Here is a 20,510-nt window from a genome sequence, read left to right as displayed (position 1 = left end):
CTGAAACCTCAGATACCTTTTACAAATCAACTACATGTATTTAGCAGAAAACAGTATTTTAGCCTGCTACACTAATAAAGATCATCAGCTGCAAGTTCCTTACACTTAATGAAAACCGGGCCTGCTACACTATTTATTTCGTGTCTATAGCCTGATCAACATCAACACAGCTGAGGAACATTTTTGCTTTAGTCAGGACGTAATCACAAATTGTGGTATTTCCGCAATTACAGCGATAGGATTTATTGCAGCCAATCACGAACAAGATAACAAAGATGGGAAACAAGAATGCAGTGTAATATTTCTATTTACTAGCATTACGAAAGTAATTTGAGCAGACGATGCATAAAGTTGTCTATCACTTTTTTGATCCTGACGATACAATATATATCGTTTGTATCGTACAAAATACGGTAACCCCAGTGGCTTATCGGTATTTAGCCTGTCCTCCATCATCTGTGGCAAGTGAGTACCTTTTTAGTATGACTGGCTACATTGATAGTGATAGAAGAAAGAGACTTCTTACTGAGAGAATTGAATCACTAACGGTAATTAAAAGAAACATTGATTTGCTCAAAACTTGTACAGGCGCAGCAGTTCATCCAGCAATAGAAGAGAGACTTCGTTATCACAGAGAGAACTGTCCCACAAACAGTAATTACCTTTATTAATTGCAAATTACAAGAAACATGGACTGTTTTGTTACTACATGCATGGTATGTCAGCATGTGAATATATAAATGCATATTTTGTTTTCTTCTCCGTAAATACAAACAAATAATTACATTAATATTTATATTTTCTTTGCATTATATTTATATTTGCATAATTAAATGAACAATTATCTATGCAACACAAAAGATCTGAATCAATATCGGATTATTTTTCAATAAGAATCGGTATATCGATCGATATCTGAGTTGGCAGGTGAATTTAGAATTGGGGCATCTACTATATATACCTACATATATCAACATGAGCCTATATATACATACATATATCTACACGTGCCTATATATACCTACATATATCTAAATGTGCCTGTATATACCTACATGTGCCTACAGATATCTACATGTGCCTACAGATATCTACATATGCCTATATGTACCTATATGTGCCTATATTTACCCTCATGTAGGTACATATATCTACATGTATTTATACCTACTTACTTGTGCCTATATGTACCTACATTTATCTAAATGTGCCTGTATATACCTACATGTGCCTACAGATATCTACATATGCCTATATGTACCTACATGTGCCTATATTTACCCTCACGTAGGTACATATATCTACATGCATCTATACGTACTTACTTGTGCCTATATATACCTACATATACTTACATGTGTCTATATATACCCACATGCGCCTATATATACCCATATATACTTACATGTGTCTATATATAACTACATATACAATTGTACTTACATGTGTCTATATATACCCACATGCACCTATATATACCTACATATACAATTGTACTTACATGTGTCTTGTCTTTATGTACTTACATATAGACTCTCACACCTACCATATTTATAACTCAGCAAACTCAATGCATGACCTACTTCATGACATGAGAGGGCAATCAACTGATGAAATACTTATGATACGGACAGACTTGTGGTTACAGATATCATTTTTAAATTGACCCCACACCTCATCGATATGTATTTTTAGGAGCAACATTCTGACATTTAAAAAATTATGGATTTAACAGGTTCTCCAGCTAAAATGCATTGGAGACGAAAAAGCGGACATTGTATGAAAAGGATTCTTTGCTATAGTACAGAAATCTACCAGGAGAACAATCGCAGATAACAAGATGTCTTTTCGTAATACCATCGATTGGACACTTTTTCCTTTCACCAGGAGACATGCTAAGGACAATGATCACATACAATAAAAAACCGCGTTGTTTGATTCTAACTACACATAGTTTGTTTTTCATGTGTTTGAATTTACTGTGTGTTTGGATCACACATATATGGTAAATGTATGGCCCTCAGATTCCAACCAAAAATCACTAGGGAGTTTTGCAATGATTTGGTATACAACGGTACAAAAGCATGAAATCATAGAAATGTCGAAAATGGTGTGTGCAGGATTCTACAGCACGTTGTTATCATAGTCTGAAATATTCATCATCGTTTAGTGCTAGTAAGCTAACCTAAATGATTACTAGTTGTATAGCAAATGCGTGTGATAAATGCTAGAATGTTGTTACTAAATTAGCCTGCTAGTCTTTCGTTACTAGTCCATAGAGGGATGACTGTTGATCACTCAACCCTGAAAATGGTGTGTGGAGAAAACTCCCAGTTAATGTGGACCACAAAACACGCCCTTCGAATACTTAGTAAGTGAGAGATTCTTCATGCGCACCCAAAATGACATGTACAAATATGTGTGTATCTTATGTATCTTGTATATATGCCCATGGTGTGTATCTACTAACATATGCCTATGGTGTGTACCTACTAACATATGCCTATGGTGTGTATCTACTAACGTATGCCTATGGTGTGTACCTACTAACATATGCCTATGGTGTGTATCTACTAACATATGCCTATGGTGTGTATCTACTAACATATGCCAATGGTGTGTACCTACTAACATATGCCTATGGTGTGTATATGCTAACATATGACTATGGTGTGTATCTACTAACATATGCCTATGGTGTGTATCTACTAACATATGCCAATGGTGTGTACCTACTAACATATGCCTAAGGTGTGTATATGCTAACATATGACTATGGTGTGTATCTACTAACATATGCCTATGGTGTGTACCTACTAACATATGCCAATGGAGTGTAACTACTAACATATGCCTATGGTGTGTACCTACTAACATATGCCTATGGTGTGTATATGCTAACATATTCCTATGGTGTGTATATGCTAACATATGCCTGTGTGAGCTCTCAACTGTTAAAGCCAAACATCAAACTAAAGGTCTTATCTTGCAAACAGAGATGCAGATCTAGGCCAACAACAACTTTAACATGTCAGCAATTCATCCAATCATCACAGGGCAGACATTTTGGTCTTGCAAACAATAACTATTAATAATAGCTTTCATCAGGACAGCAAAGAAATAATTCATCAATTTCGTGTAAATATGTTCCACATATGACAATATTTTGATAAAAGATTTGGGTGTCATAAAACTACAAACACACAACAGTAGCAGGCGTTTCTTCTCAGAATCCAGCACAGCCATATTTTTATTTGTTAGGCTATCATGTTATGAAAAAATCCACCTTCAAATAATTCACAATCCCAGTGTTTCCATGCTTCGAATTAGTTCAGAGTTGCTTCTACTCCAAATTATAGAACTAGTAAAATTCAAATGCATTGGACACCATTTCACTAAACCTCACGCTTCACTAAACTTGTGCAAAGGCATTGCTGTGAGAATACTATTTGACATCATAGAAACGCTCCCTGCTGATGAATCCGAATTAATACTACTTGGCTAAGCTCTCCCGAGTGGAGGTAAAAAATGTCTGCCTAGACTTAACTCTTCTAGCTTTAAACAGTTCTTTACTACAAGTGACTGTCATTTATGTGAATTCTGAAGTAAAACTAAGTAGTAAATCCTGTTAATATCTTGTAATATAGACCACAAAAATAGGGAACACAAAAATAAAATTACAATCAGACATCTTGGCTTAGTTAGCACAACTAGTTGACTCCACATGAATTGAAAAGTGACTGTGCCCAGAGAGCGAGTCTACTTCAACGGGTTTTGTTTGGAAGGATACATCACAAATCTTGGAAAAATCTATATAGGGCAACTCTGAATCGTTGAAACAGTAGGGTACAAATTCATCATCAACAGGCTACTCTGAAATCATTCTATGCATAGAAACACAGTGTACCACTGAGTTTCGATTTACGATTATTTCAACAATTTACTTGTCGAGCAACAGTCCAGTAATCTATAAACATGTGGATATTACGCCATATGCCTATAGTAACAGTAATATGAGCATGACTTGCAGGGGTAGGGTATCAAATAAGCTATACGTATTCTAAGAAACTGAATTAAGTTTTAAATCGATATGCCATTAACAAAACTTTTTATATGTCAAGGTGGCCTGTAAAACCTTTTGGATGCACTGTTGTATAGCATAAAACTGAAGTGAGTTAAATGTTTTCTTTCTGCTGACAATGTTAAGGCCATCAGTGTGTTGGCATAGATAACATCTTAGAAATAAAAAATGGCCTCAAACAACTCATGAAACCAAACAACCCAAACAACTAAACAAATCGCGGGCACTAGAGATACAGCAACGATGTAAAGTCATCACTTTGGATTATTATAAAAGAGAGCATAGATACAATTCCATAAAAAATCTATGACCGGCAGAGAATGACTATACTGCCACTATATATTGACAATGAACGTCGATGCATGATCATTTTATGAATAAAAATATTTTTTATCTGTTTACAAAAAACTATAGGGAAAAGATTACTGAAGGAATGTTTGCACAGCAGCAAAACACTTCTGCAGTCAATTAATTTTTACCAGCAATGACTACTGCTTAGAGAATAATGTCTTATGGAATTAATGGAATTATAATCTTTGAGATAATCCTTTGTTAGTAAATTTTATTATGTCAACTAGTGAAATCCAAAAGCAAGTGCAAAAGCCAAATGACTGGCATACCTTGGTTTTATGGAATTACAAAGCAGCATAAGAATAGAATACATACCGACCATTGTTGAGGGGCCAGCCATAGAAGGGACTTCTCCTTCATACAAGGCTGCTTCTACAGTATCAGGAGAAGTGACTTCCGCTTTTTCACTTTCCTTAGTCGTAATACCGAGCCGCTTTTTAGCGCTCATCTTTGCTTTGTTCTTTTTCAAGCTTATTATCTTTCCTGAAGGACTTACTTTCTTTCCTTTTTTGAATTTCTCCTTTCTGTTTAGCAGAGTCCTTTGTTCCTCCCCTGTGAGAACAGACTTGTTCAGAGATTCTGTGAATGCTCGGCTCTGAACCTCATCCTCATTGAATTCTTTGGTGTCGGCATCTCTCACACGAGCTCCACTCATTCTAGAGTCATCTTCTAAATCATAAGACTTCTTCCTATCGCTACTCACCGAACGAATGGACTGTTTAGAGCGACGATGATCTGGAGAGGAATTGGCTGCACAATCATTTGGAGAAAAACTGTGTTTATGTTTAGGTGGAGAGGAACTAAATTCTTGTTTGTGTTTTGTAGTTCGTACTCTCCTCGGAGACCGTGACTTATGGCGCTTTGGCGGTGATGAATGTCTAACACGCTGTTTCCTATACTGTAATAGCTTTCTGCTTTGAGTTTCTTGTTGCTTCAGTATTTCAGATTGTCCAGAATTAGAGCTCTTTGAATGGATGTCTGTAACATCCTCTTCCATAAGGAAATCCTCATCATCAAACTCAGTGAGATCAGCGAGCAGCTCAGGAATAGCCCTCTCCGCTGACTCATCTGGTAAGGCAGCCGAGTCTTCCCCTTCCTCTATTATATTACCTTGCTCTATCTCCTCGAGTATAGAGAACCCACTGCCGTCATCACTTGTTTGAGAGCTAGAAGCTACCAAACATTCAACACTTTAGCAAGCGTAACATTGAAGGTCACATTCAAGACAGTAATTAAAGCAAAATGTGCGAGCTGTTATGTGTATCGTAAAGGTGATTTAACAGCAACAAATTCTAGCAGTTTGCAAAATTTAACTAGAGACAGACAACTTTATGTTAATACAGAATAATCTTCTGTCGAAACAACTTATACAACTGTTCATCAGGGCACTAGATATACGACAAACACAAATGTTGTTATAGTCGTGTAGCTGACCTTCTATTCAGATAGCTAAAGGAACTTAATCTAATGGTCAATATATCATTAGAGCGATTACACAGCTAGTTTATTATGTCTGAAGATGCTGTAGAAGACATTCAAGATAGCCCAATATTTGTTCACACCAAGATTTTTGCAAGGATATTGCTAATTAATTTAAGCCCATTGCGTATTGCAACCGTTCAAATGTCAGAAATTTGAAACTTTGCTTTTAGCAAACTAGTTTACGTATTACAAAAACTGCCCACTGTTTCAATTTTTCAGTTTCACTCACTCTACAAAAATGGAACAAATCCACAGCCTAAATTTTTTGCTATATATGCTGTTTAAAGTATTGCGAATGTAGCAATAAAAATTCAAGGTCAGCAGCAACTGAAAATACCAAAGGACAAAGTGCAAACAAAGGGAGGCAAATCTAAAATTACTTTCAATTGTAAATTAAAACAAAAAACTATTAGTCTAAAGTTTGCCAAATTTTCATGTCAGACCATACAACACCAGAAAGCCCGACTCATATCATATATCATATGTCACTCAGGCTACCCAAAGGCCTGAGACAAATCTATTTAATCTACATCCTTGAGACAGCATTCTTTCTTAATCATTACTCACCTTCTTTTGGAGAATTGTCCTCTCTCCCAATCTGTCTAGAACTATCAGATATGCTAACTACATCACTCTGCAAACACATAATCAACTTCATGCAGTTCACAACAGTAGCTTGTTGCTATATGAAGTAAAATTATGTTCCTTAAAGGTGTAAGAATCACAGTTTGTGTTTGCGAGTCACAAAAGGTGTGACTGAACTGCTGGAGGCAAATGTGTTACATTCACCTTAGAAAGCAGGGCTGCCTTTCTTAGAGCTGCCAACTCATTCTGGGCACCATTTGACTCGGTTTCAGGCTTTTTCTATAATGAATGCATGAGAAAATTATTCCACATTATATCATGCAGAAAACATAAGAGGATAATAGCACTCTGAGAATTCTGACTAAATAGATAGGCAAACTGGTGTAACAAACATGCTCAATCGTGACAGATCAAACCTTTGTATAATAGTCCATAAAGTTTGTTCCTCTTCGTCTTAAAAGCGTGTAAAGTTATACAAATTCTGTATAATAGTCCACAGAGTTATTACATAGATAGTATAATAGTCCACAGAGTTATTACATAGATAGTATAATAGTCCACAGAGTTATTACATAGATAATATAATAGTCCACAGAGTTATTACATAGATAGTATAATAGTCCACAGAGTTATTACATAGATAGTATAATAGTCTACAGAGTTATTACATAGATAGTATAATAGGCCACAGAGTTATTACATAGATAGTATAATAGTCCACAGAGTTATTACATAGATAGTATAATAGTCCACAGAGTTATATGGATAGTATAATAGTCAAGAGAGTTATTACATAGATAGTATAATAGTCCACAGAGTTATTACATAGATAGTATAATAGTTCACAGAGTTATTACATAGATAGTATAATAGTCCACAGAGTTATTACATAGATAGTATAATAGTTCATAGAGTTATTACATAGATAGTATAATAATCCACAGAGTTATATGGATAGTATAATAGTTCACAGAGTTATTACATAGATAGTATAATAGTCCACAGAGTTATTACATAGATAGTATAATAGTTCATAGAGTTATTACATAGATAGTATAATAATCCACAGAGTTATATGGATAGTATAATAGTTCATAGAGAATAAAATTAATGACACAGATAATGGGAATTCAAGTGTCACTAGTGTTAACCATTTTCAAAGGCCATTTTTAAACGAATAAAAGTTGTCAGAATTCTAGAAGACCTGGGTATTGAATGGGTAACAGACCTTTATGGAGGCGAGAGCTAGTGCTTTGAGAGCTTGAAGATCGGTATCCTAAAATACAGATACACCGGTGAAGCAGTACATTCACACATGCGGTGTAAATTGTTTACTGATATGCGACTAGCACACATAGTCCATAAAGTAACACTATCTAACCATTCCTTTTCATCATTTACTAGTTTTCAACTAAATTTTACTGTTATGACTGTTAGGCAAAGACATAAATTCAACCAGCCAGACCGAGAAAGCCTCACAAACATTTTATCATAAGTCATTCTAGCATAAATACATATAGACCATTGTTATTGTTACGACTCTCTTTTACCAACTTGAGGGTTTAGTACATGCTAATAAAAAACACAGCATATAACATCAAATATGATATGTCTTTGTCAGCCAATGTAAAGTTTGATTTTTTTTATTTGTTATAAAAGTGATATGTTGCGCTGTAGTGACATCAAACACATCAAGGTAATCTATTGTGGCTAAACTTGAGCTGATTCTGAATGCTGATATCAAAATAAGAACGATACAAACAGAGCTATGAACTGTAGCAAGTATTTTATTGCAAAGTGACTAGCGGAGAAATTGCGACCATAACAGTTTTATATTGCAAGCAGCAAAAAACAATAAAATTAGTGCTGACTTCTTTCGCTTACAATAAATCTTGACTCTACTCATGTAAAGCCAACAATGCTTCAGGAGTTCAAAGGTCAGTTAATAAAATATTTGTTAGTCTTGATTAGTCAATAGGAAATTGGATAAATAAGAAAAGCATGAAGCGAGAAAGTGCATGAGATAATGAACAGCCAGAGGTTCTGCTTATAAAGGTTATATATCTTTATAGGTTATATAAAGATATATAGAGTTTCAAGCAGACATTTAAATAGTTATTCCAATGTGCCTAAGAACATTTGAATATCTTCTAATTACTTCAATGTGACTAATTTTAGATTACAGCGACAACTGCTGTCAACTGTAAATAACTTCAATAGTATACAGATAAATTTGAATATAACCTACTTCATCTTCTTTTGGGTACATTAAAATAACCAGCTTGAGTATTTAGACTCACAGCAAAATGTCTTCGTTTAGCCTTAGATTAACTAAAATACGGATCCAGTTCCATCAGATGCTAGATCGAAATGTTTAATGGCTGAGGAGCCTGCACGAGCAAAAGTAATGACAGAACCAACTCTATAAAAGCCCATGTGTCTTTCACACATCTGGATACAGTGGCACCGGAGGAGATAATTTATGAGGTAATGTTTAAGGATAACTAAAGCTTATTAGCTGAATGAGTGAAAGTTAATACATTTGTTGGATGCTCATACACAAGCCCAAAAGGTTTAATACTTTGAGAAAAAGAGTTTGCTTGAGAAATATATTGGGTAGTAAAGCACATGACTGGTGTGCAAGACTGGCAATTGCATAACATAACATGCTTTAGCACAGTCAATAGAATATATCAGTTTTTCCTATGCATCGCAACTGTTCAACTACAGAAGTATATGCTTGGTTTGATCTCAGTAGGTGAAGGGAATATCACTGATCAAACTCTACTGAAACTGACAAAAAATGTTGAAGTAGGTTTTAGTTGCTTTGCAAAAGATTATAAGCAAAATAAAGCTTTAAATGAAAAGCGATTGTTGAGGTACCCTAAAGTTGTAAAGGAGAATGTGGGTAATGGAAAAATGAGGGCAAAGTTGAGCAACTAAAAGATGGTTGCCCAGAGAAACTTGACTACACTACCCTGATAGAAAATGAAGAACATTAAAATTATAAGCAAAGCTAGCCTTGAAAAAACAAAAATTTTCCCAAAGAATACAAGACTAACTGTAGTTGTAAAACAGCGCATTTAAAACATCCACAGCCTAAAACAACACGACAATAAAAGCGAGCTTTATTATTACTATAAAGTTGCCCGTGCTTTTAAGACTTTGTCTGAAAAAGCATTTAGGAAATGGTGCATGCTGAAGGTCTAGGAGCAAATGTGTCCAAAATAATTAGAGATTTTAAAATATCAAAAAACTCCATTGCAAACCAAGTCGAGCAAAACATCTTGAAACACAACTGGCTGAGGAGACACACAGCTGTAGGTGAAAGATCAGATGAGGCGAATACAGATCAGTTATCAATTTTTATTTGAGGAGTAGAGTCAGACTTGTCTGTCAATGAGGAACTGTTGGATGTCACTACAATGCATAGTACCGCAGTGGGACGGGAACTGTTGGATGTCACTACAATGCATAGTATCGCAGTGGGACGGGAACTGTTGGATGTCACTACAATGTATAGTACCGCAGTAGGACGGGAACTGTTGGATGTCACTACAATGTATATTACCGCAATGGGACGGGAATTGTTGGATGTCACTACAATGTATGGTACCGCAATGGGACGGGCCATGTTTGAAATGATAGAAAGTCTGCAAGTAAATTACATAGCCTGAGAAAAGTTGGTGAAGTGTTCAAAAGACTATGCTATGGTAACGCGTAGAGAAAAAGTGAGTTGGTTGAACCAATAGTGCTAGGAGTGGATAACATGGTGACCAAAGTTATTAAAGTAGTGAACTTTATTTAGACATGAGTCCTGAATCACCATTAATTCTAGGTATTTTTCAAGGAGATGGGTTCAGAGCACACGTGTATGTGCACTTTCCTGTTTGTCAGAGCATGTCAGTCTCACCAAGACTTGTGTATGTACTCAGTTGGCAATTAATCTGAGCCAGTTACAAACTAAGTATGATCGAGGCTTCTCTGACTTCAGAGCACAACCTTGACATCTCTACAAATCCTTCCACCACTGATATACTCGCTGCACCATAACATCTTCAGATAGTTTAGTGTCATCCTAACAATCAGGGTTAGCATTTTGGACAGGTAAAACACTTTTGCCCAGAGGAGCGGGAAAATCCAGTAATAAATGGGAAAAGGCGGGAAAAAATGGAGAAAAGTAGTAATAAGTGAGATGAAGTAAAAAATTGGAATTATATTGATAATTAGTTAACTATTTTTAATGATTGCCAACAATTCGGCTCATGCATAGTTTATTGCTACTGGGAATGAGATGTTGTTGGAATATACTTGCCTGGACACAATTTTGAATGAAACTCTGAACGGATTATTAAGCTAGATAGATTGAACCATAGTCTGCGAGTAGTGCCCCTGAGACTGAGACTTTATTAATGAGTGAACATACCTACATTCAGCTCAGCACATGTAGCTGTTTCAAAGACAATGTAATAATTGTCTTGGATCAGTTAGAAATGCTGATATATTTCACTCAATAGGCCAGCTTAATTTGTGAGAAGATGAAATGGGCTGCCGATAGAATTAAAAATCGTTAAGTTTAGCTTAAGATAGAAATACTAGCCTGCTTATCACAATTATAGATCAAAGTAATTTTAGATATAATGAAATTGCCTTTACAAGTAATTTTAGATTTTTTAATTTGAGTGAAATTGTATTTACTACACATACTTACTGTTCCTGAGCACATATAACACTGGCAAAACTTTCTCATTTGTAATTCAACTTTCACCGTGTTAAGCATAGCTGAGTATTGAGAGTCCCATAGCTACATATATGTCAGCTGGCCAGTGGATAAAATTTGGGCACAATTTGAAAAGATCTATAATTAGAGTATATTACTATCTAGATTATATATTAAAATAAATGCATATTATTAAAAATAGTAATAAACATGTTTTATAAATCAACAAATTCTTAATACAGCAATACTTCAACTTACGAGTGCTCCAACGTACGAGAAACTTGAGATACGAGCCAGCTTTTAAGCAAGTTTTAGCACCAACATACGAGCCATGTTTGAGATACGAGCACGTGAGTCAGTTGCCAAGTATGCCGGAGGTGTTTTATGAGAACAGCATCACTCTGTATTTTTTCAACTGCTCAAGTTATACTTTTGTACCGTGTTTTTTGTGCGCGATTTTCAGTGCAGAATTATGTGAATTAAAAGTACTGTGCGTAGACCGAAAGTTTGCCAGTAAAATGAAATGCAAAGAAAATGATACAATTAATATTAAACGGAAAATTATTGAAAAATATGCGAAATGTGTATGCGTGATTGAGCTAGCTCAGCAATATGACAGAAATACATCCACAATTATCAAACAGAAGGATTATATTCAAGGCATTTATTTAGTTCGCAAAAGGACTAACCATAGTTTCTAAACGGCGCAGCGATCTTCACGACTGCTGATGGAGAGAAAAAACAATAAACATTCGGACAAGCTGGCTAGTGGTCGTACATTAACCGTTTGTGACGACACCTGTGTTCGTCCTAATCGCAACATGTTGAAAGGGCGGCAAAGACAAACGTCCTCAGATAGGTTTATCTTAAAACGGCCGGCTAGTCGTGAAAGCGAAACAAAGGAAAATTAGCTAACCAGCGAGAAACTTAACTATGAACGCCGAAGAAATTTTAATTACGTTAAGTTGAAAATGAAAGTTTGCTTTTAGGTTTGCTTCTAAGTTTGTCTTTTAAGACTGATAAAATCCAACTTTATCAAAGTCAACTGTTGTAATGAAGGATAACTCGCTATAACTCCCTAGGATATCTCCCTCTCTGGCAAATGCTAGCGTTAGCTGCTATTGTATGTATTTAGTTTTACATTTTAATTAATCACATCTCCTTGCATTATTTTTTATTTGTTGCTTTTTAAAAGCTTGTGGTAAGTTAGGACAATAACCAACATGTTCTTTCTGTTACAATATCTTGTTTTGCGTGTTTTATTTGCATTTTTTTAGAGTATGGACACTAATCAATATATATTTAATTGTTCTATATAAAAATAAATTGCACCAAAATGCGAGTAAATTGACATACGAGCTCAGTCTCGGAACGCATTAAGCGCGTAAGTCGAAGTATGACTGTACATTTAATTAAGCAAACGATAGCTCGTGTTTCTTTTTTGCAAACTGTAAATATATACATTTTTCCCGCTTTATCCCCACTAAACACCTTTTTCCCACAACGACAAATACCACTGGCATTTACCGCACCAGGAATAATGTGTCAGCCTTTTGTGTATGCAAACAAATTGTTGTAACCAATCATCAGGTAAATGAGAAGCTGAGTGCGGCTTTTTTTAATATTACAATTGTCATACAGGTTTTTAACAGCTAACCATTGTTGATTTTACAGCAAGCTCGGTTGGATAGAATTTTATTATGCTATTTATTGTTTCTTTTTTTCAAATTAAAATGTTATTTTTCTTGATTTACATGGATATTTTGCTATGCATGCGGTATAATTATTTTGATAATACTCGCAACTTGAATAAGTACTAAAACCAAAGTTATTTACCGTTAGGAAGCAGTTACAATCATTTTAAATTACATTAGATCACATTTAGTTACAATTGTAAATCCCTTCCAACCCTTTGAGGACAGCCATTATGATGATGTGGCCCTCAATGAAATTGTGTTTACCAGTCATGACCTAGATGAAACAGATTGAAACCTGATTGCACAATGGCCAGCTGTTCCACAAAAGGGGAAGGTCATTTGAAGTCTAAAAGTATGGTGACCAGACTTTGACAGACTGTTTTTACAAAATGATACAAATTTGAGATGCTCAGACAGTATCTGCAAACTAGAAGGATGCACAAATTGTCACCTTGTTAACAACAAATGACAGTGACTGACAGTGACACGCCATGAATATCAGTCTACAATGCTGACAGTTTTGTTGTATGATGCTAAGACGGTAACTGGACTTTTGGGCGACAGTCAATAGGGCGACAGACACTTAAGCGACACTTTTAGTTCGAAAGACAACTTCAGATGGAAAGGCGACACAGCAGACAAACCGGCGACAATTCCAGACTAAAAGGCGACAAATTGGTTTCCTATTTGGCTGAAGGCTAGGTAATGTACTGATAAACTACAAGATTCTGTCGTCGTGCGCAATGCTTACATATATTTTTGAAACGTAGCCTTGACAGTGTTATTGTTTTATTTTTACATACTTTTTTATAAATCGAAATAGTAACATGTATCTTTAAACGCCATTGGTGGGAATTCTCTGATTATGCTAGCCCAGACATTTAACAAAATATCAAGGCTATTTTTATAAAAATGCATCTAGCTTATTCAATTAAAACACCAAAACTTGTTTTTGTATCAGCATGTTTGTTCAAAATGGTTCGAAAAGTCACGTTCTCAGCTGAATTGTCGACAATCTTGTCTCTGATTGTTGCAACTTTAGAGTTATCTTACCTCAAGAAGAAATACGGTAGTCTTATGGTTTCGATCGTCGAAATTCACAGTAGCCTGGGAGAAGAGTTTGCTCTTTGTGTGAGATGAAAAGACAATTCCCTATTATTGTGATTTCTCATTTACTTGTGGAAAGAATGATTTCCTTATCCCTGTTTCTTTACAATTATGATAATAATCCAATATCATTATAATGCAGACTCAATAGGCTAAATTCCGGTTCACATTGATCTATGTTTGTTGAGATTCTATTTGAGTATGAAGAATGGAGGCTTTTTCTGACATAAGTGTCTAAGATATATCTATATTTTACTAACTTCTGCAGCTTGTCGCAAGAAGACTAAACAGCATCACAGAAAGCTTATGGAAAAATTATCTATTCCAAAGCATAGAAATCAACCGGTCCTGATGCCATGTTACCCTTAGAGTCACTTGAGATATTTGACCGAATCCTCCTTGTCACAGATAACAATGGCACACACAACTTGTAGTTTGAGACAATGAGAAGTGATCAACACCTCAAAGACCTTTGTGATATATACTCAGCTGCAGGTTAATGCTGCCATGTGCCACATCATACACTATATTTTGCATTTTAACACGCACTATGAATCTTTTTTATACACGACTATGTTAACAAAGGACAGACTTAAGAAAAGATTGGAAGATATTACATGGACAGCCAACGGCTTGTACTTTAATGACAACTTTATTAAATAGTGGTGTAGGGAATTTCCTGCTATTATTTTTGTGTCTGATTGGAAATGCAAGTGCATTCGAGTAGGCTACCTGCGAGTCACTGTGTATAATTATACTCCTGTGATTCAAATTATCTTTTTCTGTAAGTTTTAGAATTAGCAAAAAAGTAATACTCAGTTGCCAATTTATAACCGTGAACCTGATCTCGTCATTCTAGATAGGAAAGAGATGGGTTTGTCTACATAGTATCAATCAGAACAAAGTTATTATAAAAAAAATAATGCTGCAAACTATTGATATGCGTATTTTTAAAAGTTATATATGATAAAAATCAGCTTTACTATTTGTATAAATATACCAAAAAGCAAATTTATTAAAATGTATCAAGCTAAACTCATATGTATGTGTTTATTTTCATACTGCAATTAGAACAAGAATATACTTAGAGAGTTACTACTGAGGGTTCTAATACATGAGCCAGAAATAGTTAATGACTCATCAACAGCGGTATGCTAGTGACTCAAGAATGCATCGCTTCAAAGGGGTTAAAAAAGGTGATACATCTATGATGCCATATATGAGGCGGTAAGGAATCTCAGACTTTTGCCACACTGATAAATAACTTGCCAGTTTTCCCAAGCATTCAAAGAAAGAAGTGAAAAAGAAAATAGTGACTGTCTAAATGACTTCTGAGCGTGTCGAGTTGACAAACTCTAGAGTTAAATTTGTGGAAAAGGATGAACAGAAGAATAGTTGGGCGATTGAAGACAGATTAATATCAGCAGTTTTTTTAATAATAACCATCTCAATTAAATGAATATTTGGTACATTCATTAATACAATATGAAATTCCACTGTGTGTAAAAGAATAATGTAATCAGATTAATGAGGATATAAGCAGGTAATAGATGCAAAAGAAATAAGGTGGAGCAATGCGTGAAAAATGTACTAATGCAAGATTTCTGATCTGGGCATCAATAAAGTTGGTGTCTTGTTAGTGTTCACTACTAATTCACAACAACATAACAGGACTTGATATTTTGAATCAATGCTGCCCTCAGAATTGTCGCCTCAAAGTCCAGAATTGTCGTCTGTTTGTCTGCTGTGTCGCCCTTTCGTCTGAAGTGGTCGCCTTGCGAACCCAAAGTGTCACCTAAGTGTCTGTCGCCCTATTGACTGTGGCCTAACCATTCATAATTCGCTAAGACATGAACTGTTCACACAGAGAGGCCCGCTGTTCCATGCTTGTAGGAACTATCTGACATGAAGTTTATGTTGGCTAGTGGTTTAACACAAAAGCGCAGTAGCAAAAAGTTAACTGACTGTTTGTAAAATATGATAAAGCATGCTTGGAATGCTCAAACAATACCTAAAGAATAGAAGGAATGGTCACCTTATTATTGGATTTTTCGTAAATAGAATAATTTGTTATCAACATATATTGCATAAGACGTTAAAGAGTGTGTTTATATTATGGTAGTATACAAAAAAAACTTCGTGCTTCAAAAAAACATTTAACACAATTTTTTCCCTAATGCTAACAAAACAAGGCTAACAAAAACCTTATGCTAACAAAACAAAGCTATTAATGTAAGGGCTTTAAAGCAATATTTACAGTAACACATCTAAATTCAAATTTTTTATTATTGTTAGCATTATGTCAGCGCACTTATTTACTGAGTGTCAATGTTAGAACAGCGTACTAGTTAAAAACAAAAATGTGCTGTTATAGAAGCATGTCCAGAACTCTAGTTTCGCAAATTATTCAGACAGCTAATAATATGAAAATCAAAACTAAACTATTTCTAAATATTTAAAAAACGTATCATCCCTTCCGCGACAGCCAAAACCTCGTACTGCATCTCCTCGTTACGAGTTATAGAAACCATTATTGTTTGGCTAATGTCTGAATAAGTTTCTTACGTCTTCCATCTTGCGTAGCCCCGCGGTTATAACCTTCTATCAGGGTCGTATACGTGTGACCCTGCTTCAATTAATTCATAGACGAGCAACTCCACAAAAACCTTTATGCTCAACTATCGTTAGCTTGACGTCCAACCGATTATAAACGTTTTCATACTTCTATGGTTTTTCGCATGGGCCTCCTGTAACAGTCTAACAAAATTTTTATTGGCTGGGCAGCCATTTCCGCCACTTTTGAAGAGTAAATCGTTTCTGCCCATCTGAATTTGCAAATCAATGCACTTTGATTGTTTGTTGAAGTGCACTATTATTTGTGCATTTTGCTTTCTAAAAATATGATTATGGATTTAACATGCAAATTATGTCTCTCAAGTATGCCATCATTCGCGTAGACTTAAGCAATCATCCTTCATCTACCGCCATGACAAGTAACAAACTGCAATATTAGTAATATACTGAACGCAATAGGTTAGGTAACAGCAGCTGTTTTTGTGATGTGAAATTTTGTAGCTGCCTTGGTTTTGTCTCAGAGGACCTTCTTTATTTTCCGTGCAGATTCTACAACTACTCGTGTGATGTTTAAGATCGAAATATGCTGTTATGAGTGGTATTTCAGGAATTTACTCACTTGAACACTGCACTAACATCAGTGATGAGTAACTACTATGTCTTGCTTTATCCAGACTATGCTTTTATGATTAATGTCTCAAAGCAAGCCGCCTTGTTTGTTATGGTTGTCAAAAATTGAGAGTTCAATTTATATGACTTGACCCAGATTTTAGTGCGTCTAACTATGCTAGTTCTCAGGTGTTGATGTAGTAATAGAAATAGAAATTTTTATTCTCATGAACCAAAATCTAATACATAGAATCTAATTGTAGAAAAATTCTAAAATAAAGCAAAGTTAACCGGAAGTAGTCTAATCTAATCTAAAATTTTCCCACTACACCCTTCTAGAAAGAAGGAAAAGCGTGGGAACTCTTTTATTACAAAAATTCTTTACTAAAAACCTCTCAGGTCTCGAGTTGTTCTCGGCCAAAAAGAATTAAAAAACGCATTTGTCCGGATTGTTGGCACAAACAGACCTGCTTTCTGTCGAGTGTTGTGGTGCTTGATAGAATTTTAAAAATCAGGGACCGTAAAGTTCCTTTCCACTGCTTTTAAATAAAATGCACACCTAATATCTTTTCGCCGTTTAGCTAAACTCTCGATCCCTGTATTTGCTCTTATTTCTGTAAAACTGACTTGCCCCTTTAGTTTAAAAATGAACCTTAAAGCGGTGTTCTGTATTTTCTCAAATCTTTTGATATCTTTTTTCATAAACGGGTCCCATACCGTGCAACCGTACTCTAAAAGTGGCCTCACCAAAGAAAAGTAAGCAATCTGCCGAGTTTTTGTGTCAGCATGCTTTAAAACTCTCCTTAGCATAATGTTCTATTAGCTTTGCTTATTATTTTTACATAGTGAATTTCCCATTTCAGGCTATTTTGCAACTCAATGCCAAGATATGGATGTGAATCAACATTGTCTAAACGTTGGTCACATAAAAAATAACTTGCTTTTGAATTCGACTCTCCAACTGAAAGAACAGCTCATTTAGAAACATTAAAAGTCAATTGCCACTCATTAGAATACTTTTGGAGTACCCTAAGGTCTTGTTGCAATACCGCTTTGTTGACGCGGGAATTAAATAAAATAGTATTGTCAGCAAACAGTCGGCATTCTGACACCATAAGGTCTGGCAAGTCATTAACGTACAATAAAAAAAGAAGGGGTCCCATAACTGACCCTTGGGGCACTCCTGAGTTAATTGGACAAAATGGAGAGTTGGCATCTTCCACGGAAACAAATTGCCTTCGGTTCGATAAAAAATCCTCTATCCAAAAAATAAGATTTTCATTTATACCGTAATAGTTGAGTTTGAGTAAAAGTTTACGATGTAGGAAAAACTAAGTGATATAAAATATATCTTACGCCAACGGCCGTATCTGCTCTTAGGCTCAGTCTTGTAGTCTTCAAGGCTTCAATGTCAAAAGATGAACTACTATAATTTTTCTCTTTTATAGGCACTTGATTAGCATGAGGGTAGACATATAAGTGCTCAGGGCTGTGTCTTTATGTTATTGAGGTTGATCATTGAGGGAGCACTGTCTTTGAATACGTCATCGGAAATTCACCAGATTAATGAGATGGTATATTCAAGGGATTTTGTCAATTTTCGGTGTTAGCTGGCAGGGAAATGCATTTAAACTTCTCTTGGTGGTTTCTCTGATATGTGATTAGCTCATCTTCTGTGGTTGATTCTTCTCGGTTTGGAGTTCCAAGTAGCTTGTTGCTGCTTTCTGATTATTGGACTTTGAATGCCTTCTGAGGTCTTGTTGCTGGTGTGGCTCGCTATCTGTACGTCCCATTGCGCGTATTATATGTATATTTTCTGGTCTTACTCCATTCTTAGTTGGTGTCTTGATATCTCTAAGCAACGGCATAATGCATGTATATCCGGGGGTCTGACTCCATTCCCTGTCGGTATCGAGTTTTAGTGAAATGTCAATATAACAATGCTCCATTTATCATTGATAATTCATTAACTGATGCTACACCCCGTAAATAGTTTTTTGGCAATGATTTAAGTATAAATTACTGTTGGGACTGGTACTCTCTTGTTTTGTAATTGACCCATCTTATTATTTGTTATGTTAAAAATAGTATTGAAAGTCAAGTTGTACGCCTACCATTATTCGTAAATGAATAGTTTTTGAACATTAGACTGTTGCTGGCAAAGGTATATTATTCAATTGTACATCGAATAACAAGGTGGTTTGTGATTGATTAACATGATTTTTGACTGTTACAAAACTTTGGAAATTTTATTTGAAGTCTTGTTCTTTGCCTGTGGAGCAACTGTTCAGCAAGTTTGACACACTTTTCTAAATATTTTGTAGAATTATTATCATGAAACAATGAGATGTAGAAGTCTGTGTTAGGAATAAAAACGAAACATTGGCCAAAACAGTTTTCCGATTCTGTCCTATAAAAAGCTCCCTCTGACACCCAGCTAAGTTTTATTATGCATTGACACCATTAATATTCATTAGGTTGAACTTATCAAGTATTTGTAACTCAATAACCTTTCAGTATATTCAATCCACTTGCAAACTCATAGTAGCCAATGTGTCAACTTCTTTTGGTTGATAAAGGCTAATTAAACATTGTTTTATGTCTTTTGCAAGCTTTCGGTTTTGTTCTGCTTGCATTTCATTTTTTATTCTGTGCAGCAGTTTATTAAATTTTGCTAAAAACAGAGTGTAGCGAGTTTGAATATGTAACATGATAATGGAAGCATCTTGTCTGATGTAATGTTCACTAGTTGTTTCCTCAGCCATGGCAAGCTGTTCATATGTCCAGACAGATATCCTGTGTGTAACATGCATGCAGTATATGGCGTATGCAGTATATGGCATCTGCAGTACGTGATGTATGCAGTGTGTGGCGCATGCAGTATATGGCGAATGTGGTACGTGGCGTGTGCGGTACTTGGCGTATATATTGTATGGCAAGTAGCGAAAGGTGCCTGCTTCTGTGATGGTGTCCGTAAGTGTCCAAATGCATTGCTTGCATGGGAAGTAACTAAAGCTGAATGATTGTCTTAACTTTTTCTTTGCTGATTGGTGTAATGTATTTCATGTAGGATTTGGCTAGTGCATTGCCAACTTTGATGTCTACGAAATACCATCAGACGTCCAACTTCGGTACAATCAGTTTTTCACATCATTCACAGAATGGTTTTCTACTACTTGTTTTATTTTAACTTTGCTAATACATAGATTTACCCTTTGTTGTCCTCAGTTGTTTCACACATTTGTGCTTATACATGCTACATAAAATTATTACTTTATTAAATAATTGAGTTACGCTGTTTGCG

At 35.5% G+C, this 20,510-nt stretch overlaps 1 protein-coding gene across 1 annotated transcript in view; it reads right to left on the bottom strand.

Moving 5' to 3' along the window:
* LOC137390154 (micronuclear linker histone polyprotein-like) overlaps positions 1 to 16,597 on the bottom strand; it is a 47,960-nt gene extending 31,363 nt beyond the window's left edge. Inside the window, exons 1-5 of the mRNA XM_068076432.1 lie at positions 16,589 to 16,597; positions 7,728 to 7,775; positions 6,704 to 6,778; positions 6,482 to 6,548; positions 4,748 to 5,605 (exon numbers count right to left, since the gene is read on the bottom strand). Of these exons, the coding sequence (XP_067932533.1) occupies positions 4,748 to 5,605; positions 6,482 to 6,548; positions 6,704 to 6,778; positions 7,728 to 7,775; positions 16,589 to 16,597 (1,057 nt within the window). The remainder of the gene's footprint in view (positions 1 to 4,747; positions 5,606 to 6,481; positions 6,549 to 6,703; positions 6,779 to 7,727; positions 7,776 to 16,588) is intronic.
* Between the last annotated feature and the right edge of the window lie 3,913 nt (positions 16,598 to 20,510).

The sequence above is a fragment of the Watersipora subatra genome, chromosome 3 (genome assembly GCF_963576615.1).
Source record: "Watersipora subatra chromosome 3, tzWatSuba1.1, whole genome shotgun sequence".
Taxonomy (NCBI): domain Eukaryota; kingdom Metazoa; phylum Bryozoa; class Gymnolaemata; order Cheilostomatida; family Watersiporidae; genus Watersipora; species Watersipora subatra.
Note: the sequence above shows the minus strand (reverse complement) of the source record. Positions and strands in the feature narration are given on the sequence as shown.